Genomic DNA, 6000 nt, shown 5'->3' with positions numbered 1-6000 from the left:
TGTCAGGGACCCTGAGTGGTGCAGCCTTCTCCCAAGCAGCGCACCCGGGCCCCGGCGCCTCACGGCCTAGTACGCAGCTCTTTACAGCAGGACGTGCAGCGCGCCTTTTAAAAAGTACATGTGTTAAAAATAAATAAATGAATGAATGAATGAACGAATAAATAAATAGAAATTAAAAAAATAAAAGTACATGTGTTAAGCGTTTCACCTCACTTAGACTGGGCTTCCAAGTGGGGCCAGAGCCCTCTTCAGGCTGGGAACCCCAAGGGTAGGGCCTGGGTGGGTACTCCCCCCTATCACCAGGCTGGCAGCCCCAGGGGATGGCTTAGGGCCCCAGTTTGGGAGACCTGTGGGTAGGGCCGGGCCTTCCAGCCTTCCTGCAGACTGACAGCGCCGGGGTAGAGAGCCCCGGGAGCCGCGCGGACCCCAGACAGAGCTCCCAGAGGCGGGGCCCGACCCCTCTCCGCCCTGCGTGGGAGCCGCAACGGCGAGGCACGCTCTGACCCGGCCCGCGCCTGCCGCTGACCCGCCCGAGCCGCCGTCGCTGTCACCGCTTGAGGGTGGTGAGCGGCTGAATCCCGCCCCCGGGAACCGAGCCCGCGCCGCTGGTCCAATGAGGGAGCTTCGCTCCGGACCCCGCCCGCGGGGGGGGGGCGGAGCGAGGCCGCGCAGGCGCACGGCGCGGCCGGGCGGGCCGGCTGGCTGGGAAGATGGCGGCTGGAGCCCTGGCCGCCGCCGTGGAGCGGGCCCGAGGCGTCCGGGGTGCGCGGGCCAGGGCCGGGGCCGGGCCATGAGAGCGCCGTCCTCGCGTCCCCGAGCCGCGGAGCCCGCCCGCGCCCCTCGCCATGGCGCGGCTCGCGGACTACTTCGTGCTGGTGGCGTTCGGGCCGCACCCGCGCGGTGAGTGCCGGCGCGCGGCCGAGGGCTGAGGGCCGGGGACCGGGAGCCGGGGAGGGTCAGCCGGGGCGGCGGGGCAGCCCCAGGGTCAGCCGGGCACCTGCCGCCCTGGTTTGGGGTCCGGGGTCGGGGGTCACGGAGGGCCGACCTCCCCGAGGTGGGCAGCGCGGCGAGACGGGGCGGGCCGAGATTGCCCACCCCAGTCAGGGCAGAACCGGGCCGACAGCGTCTCGGCGTCGCCCCGGAGGTGGGAGGGCCCTGGGGCGGCTCGGCCTCCCGACTCCCAGTTGGGTGGGATGGGCTCTCTCTGCTTTGGCGGACTGCCGGGCGGCTCTGCTTCCAGGGGCACGGAACGTTCACTTGCAAGCCCCTCCTCTGACCCCCAGTGCCTCTGTGCCGTGTCTCAGGTACAGGAGGCTGGGGAGCATGCAGAAAAGGGGTGGGGTTCAGGGACTACTGCTTGAAGAGGTGGTGTTTGAGTTGGAACTCGGAGGACTTCAGAGGGAACTGTGGAGAGGAGAGAGAAGAGTGTTCCTGGCAGAGGGCCTGCCGACTTCATGCCTGCAGCCAAGCCCTGGGTGGGAGAGTGGTGTGGTGACTGGTGCCGATGGCCAGGAGGTCCGTGTCTAGGGTCAGCGCCCGTGTCTGAGAGCCCTTCAGCCCAGGGGGTAGGAGAAAACAGCCTGACAGTGACATCAGCAACAGCCGTGGAGACAACGGCGTTGGGGTGTGCACTCAGCGTGCCAGGCCCTGCACAGCCCTTTGTGTGTGTGATCTCACTTCTTCCTCCCAGCAGCCCACCGAGGTTTCCCTGTCGTTGCCCCCATGTGTAGAGTGCAGTCAGGGCAGAGAGGTTGAGTGCCTGGTCTGAGCCCCCAGAGGGGCTGGGACTCGCACCCAGCCTACCCCAGAGCTAAGCTGGGGTCTCAGATCCCAAACTGCAGGAGGGCACGCGTGTCACTGGGGGGTGGGGTGGCTGTGTGGTCAGGCTGGGGCTGAACCTTGAGCCTGAGAGTGGGGTCGAGACCCCCAGTCTACCCTGCTTCTTGTCACCCCAGCTGCCTCTGTCACCATCCAGGACCCGGACTTGCACTCCTCTTTGCTTTTCTTCTGGCTGAGCCTATACCTTCTGGACTCCACACTCTCCAGACTCTCCTCGCGCCCTTTCGCTCAACACTCGCTCCTCCTCTCCACTCCTCCTGTCGTATCCATCCCGACACCCTCAGTCATGAGCATGTCTCTCCCTTCAGGGAGGGCGTTCTTGTAGGCAAGGACCAGTTGTCCTCGTCCTGCAGTCTGCACGTGGCAGGCTCACTGTCAGTGTTGAACAGGCCCAGAGGGAGAGCTGTCTGCTCCAAGGCATGTGGGGAGGGGGCAGTGAGGAGGACATGCCAGCTGCAGCAGCGGGGTGCACTGGATCCAGGGAGACAAGGCTGGCCGAGGTGCTGCCCCAGCGTGAGGGCCCCCAGGCTGCGTGCCAGGGCAGGGGCTGCCTGCAGAGTGAGCTTGGAGGCTGAGGACGCCGAGGGCAGTGTGGGAGGCATGCTGATGGTGGTGGCAGCTGGAGCGAATGTGAGGAAGGTGAGAGGAGGCATGGGTAGGCTCCGTGACAGGCGGGCTGGAGCCACATGGGCGGCGGGCACCCCAGGTGTGTGTGGCCTCTGAGCAGAGCAGGGGAGAAGGCTGGCACCCACCAGTGAGGAGTGCCTGCTCACCCCAAGTGACCGGAAGGAGTGATTCTCAAGATGTCCCTTCAGTAGGGCTGGGGGGCCACGGAGCCCCCTAACCACTGTCTTCCGGGGTTGGAGCTGGTCAGCAGCTGGCTGACTACCCAGCCTCAGGGCCTCCCTTGGCATGACTGGTCCATCCCTGTGAGGAACAAGCCCACGAGCTGGAGTCCCGGCTGTGGGACTGAGGGCAGAGCGAGGTGGTGGGGGAGTCTGAAGCAGAGGAGCACCGCATGAGGCTCAGTGGTCACTGCTTTGCCACTTGATACCTCTGTGACCTTGGACCAGTCTTTCGGCCCTCCGCACCTCACCTTCCTCATCTGGGGGTCGGGTGAGTGACACAGACCTCCCAGGCTGCTCTGAGCACAAGGTGGACATACACACATGGAGCTGTTCACACAGAAGGCTCCAGGAAGTGATGGGTGTCTTGTTAATGCTGAGCAGCCAGTGTGTGGACAGCACTTGGCACAGACAGTGGGCACCTCTGCGGGAGGTGGCACGCAGGCACCCGTGCGTGCTGGCAGGCCTAGGACGCTAGGGCAAGACATAGTCTTTTGGGTTGAGTGGAGAGTGCCGAGTGGTGGAAGGCTTGTCCGTGGCCTGGATCTGCACACCCTGTGCGGACCTTCTGGGCGCTGAGTCCCGGAGTCCTACCTGAGGAAGCACCCTGCTTTCATGGTTACTACCTGGCAGACCACTCCAGGCAGGAGGGCAGGGAGGGGACTGGGTGGTTCCCTGCCATTCATCTCAGAAGGTGTAGCCTCCTCCCTTGGTGAGTTGGGGGAGCTCCTTCACTAAGGACATGGGTTTAGCCTGTATTGCACCCTGGCCCAGCCCTGGGGACTTCGTGGGGGCCAGTTCCTGGCCAGGGAGTGCCCTGATGGTGGTCAGCTGACTTTACACAGTGTGACCAGTGCCGGGGTGTGACTTTGATCTGACCAGATGGCCGAGTGCATATCTGCCAGGGAGGAGGGGCTGGACCCCTCCTGCTGCTGGGGGTTCCACCCCCAAACATCTGAGAAGAAGACTTTCCACCCCTGGCCTGGCCTCTTTTGGTCCTGACCATGTTGAGCTGGCCACATTCCTCGGCCCCATCTACTCTCCCCACCCATGTTCCTGCCCTCTCTCTGGAGCAGGTTGGGGCTGTTTGGGATGGCCTTGGCTGGCTCCCAGCCCCACCCTGGGAGCCCGAGGGTCCAAGTCCTTGGGTCAGAGCCAGTCGGGTCTGACCGGGGAGGTTGGAGAGGTTGCAGCCCCTCTGCACTTGTCCTGTGCTGTGGCCAGCTGGGAGCGGCCTGTGTGTGGAGGTTTGTGTTGAGGTGGGAGGTTGGGTTTGCAGCAGGACGCTGCCGTCCTTCGTACGGCCCGGCTAGTCTCAGGGTGTGTGTGCTGGGTGTGGGGAGGGGCGGGCAGAGGAGGGTGCCATCCTCCCTCGCCTCTGCCCACAGCACATGCTGGCCTGGGCCGGCCCAGGCATCGGAGCCTGGCACTGGTGATGGCGTTGCCAGCAGATGACGGACGTGAGCTCTGTGTTCCCTGCCCCGGGGCTGGCTGTGGGGACACAGCTCTTGTCCCCATCTGTGTCTCAGGGGATCTCTGTGCCCTTCCTCCTAGGGCCCCCCCAAGTCCCGCCCTGTGACGCACAGCTGTGCTGGTTGGATTAGTCCTGTCACCATGGGGTGGAGGTGTCCTCTCTCTTGTCTACCCCAAGGTGGGGCAGGGGACTCAGCTGCTGTAGGTCCCCTTCACGGCCTCAAGAGCTCGACTGGGTGGGGGACACTGGGAGATGTGGCAGAGCCCTACCCCCACCCCCAGGATTCAGGCCAGCAGCCAGATTGCAGCCCGGCCCCTGTTGGCACAGAGCTGAGGCATGGGCTGGGGTCTCAGGGAAGGGTGAGGGAGTCAGGACACATCCACGGTGCGCCCTTCCAGGGAGGGCCGGCGAGCGCTGGTGTGCCTTGGGGCTCCGGAAGCTGCCCTGGACTTCCTACTGAGGAACCTGTTTGCCTGTGGTGTGTGAGCGGGGCTGATCGTGGCGGGAGGGTGGTGCAGCGGCTGTCTGTGATCAGCAAGCCCTAATTAGGCCGAGGGCTGTGCAGCGCTGGACGCGGAGATGTAGCTTCTTGCTCGTGGAGCTCCTGTCTGGCTCAGCTGGCCAACAGGTGCACCAGGAATCCCAGAAGGCTGTGTTAGAGGGTGGGAGGTTCTTGGGGTCCCACTGCAGGCCCCAGACTTGGGCAGGGTGCAGAGAGCTGGCTAGAGGAGGTGACGCTCTTTGGGCTGAGACCTGAGGGCCAAGTTTGGGACCATCATGGCCCAGAGGAGGAGCTGGCGGGGGAATGCTCACCTGCCCAGCCTAGTGCCATCCTCCCCACCCCCCCTCCACCCTCTGTAGGCGGCCTGGACACCTCCAGGAAAGCCTGCGCTCAGTTCTTTGGAGGGTGGAGCCCTGCACGTGGGAGTAGACGTTCCCCACGATGAATGGGGTAGGGAGGGTGGGCAGTGGCCGGTGGCCAGCCACTCTGCCCACTTCCCTGGGGGAGAGGCTGTGGAAAGCAGCCCCCTGAAGGCCACCTGCCCACTGGCTTCGGGAGGGAGATGGGGCAGAGGCTACTGTCCCCGTCCGCACACACCTCCCTTCCTTCCTCCTCCTGCTGCCTCGTGGCAAGAACTGGGTGAGCCCTGGGTGCCAGCCAGGGCTGAGCTGAGATGGTGGTTTGGGGCTGCGCACACGTTGGCCCTGGGGGAGGAGCCACAGTTTAGGGTGAGCCAGCCTGGGCCTGTTGAGGGTGGCCCTTGGTAGTGGGCCTGGATGGACCCTGGGGGCTTCGGGGTGTGTGTGTGCGCGCGCGTGTGTGTGTGTGTGTGTGCGCGCGCGCGCGCGCGTAGGTAGGTGAGGCACCAGCAGACACCTGTCCTCCCCCACCCTGTCTTGTCTGCCACCTCCTCTCAGTGTCAGTGGTGGGAGGGGGAGGGGAGCAGGAAGCTGAGGTTTGGTGAGTCAGAGTCACAGCCCCTCACTACCCCTGCTCCCCCAGCCAGCAGCGACCTGCCTGCTGCTGACCTTTTTGGTATTGCCTGCGTGATCCTGGAGAGTGGCGGGTTCCTAAGATTGCAGCCCAGCTCCTCTGCCTCTGGGGGCCTGGGCAGTGTGTGCTCTTGGGCTGCTGGGGTCCGTTTGCCAGTGCCCTTGGGTCCAGGCCTGTGCCCAGGCCCCCAGCTCGGTCTGAGGCTCCTGTGCCCACTCAGGTCACAGGTGGACCAGGCAGGCTGGACGTGGGACTGCATCTCACAGGTCCTCAGAGGCTGCACACGGGGGCTTTCTGGGCCTTCCCTATCCGCCCCTGCTCTTCTGCTGGTGTGGGCAGTAGTGTTG

General features: G+C 64.9%; 1 protein-coding gene across 5 annotated transcripts in view; it reads left to right on the top strand.

Annotated features, from left to right (window-relative positions):
• The first annotated feature begins 673 nt into the window (after window positions 1-673).
• SBF1 (SET binding factor 1) overlaps window positions 674-6000 on the top strand; it is a 28257-nt gene continuing 22930 nt past the window's right edge. For 2 of the 5 annotated variants that reach the window (XM_012536643.3, XM_004279614.4), the window contains exon 1: window positions 674-900. In XM_012536643.3, the coding sequence (XP_012392097.1) occupies window positions 846-900 (55 nt within the window). In that variant the 5' untranslated portion in view covers window positions 674-845. Of the gene's footprint in view, window positions 901-3277; window positions 3397-6000 lie in introns of those variants that run through there. The other 3 variants (XM_033405394.2, XM_033405393.2, XR_004476729.2) reach the window with 2 other exon arrangements.

Source organism: Orcinus orca, chromosome 11 (genome assembly GCF_937001465.1).
Source record: "Orcinus orca chromosome 11, mOrcOrc1.1, whole genome shotgun sequence".
NCBI classification, from domain to species: Eukaryota; Metazoa; Chordata; class Mammalia; order Artiodactyla; family Delphinidae; genus Orcinus; species Orcinus orca.
Note: the sequence above shows the minus strand (reverse complement) of the source record. Positions and strands in the feature narration are given on the sequence as shown.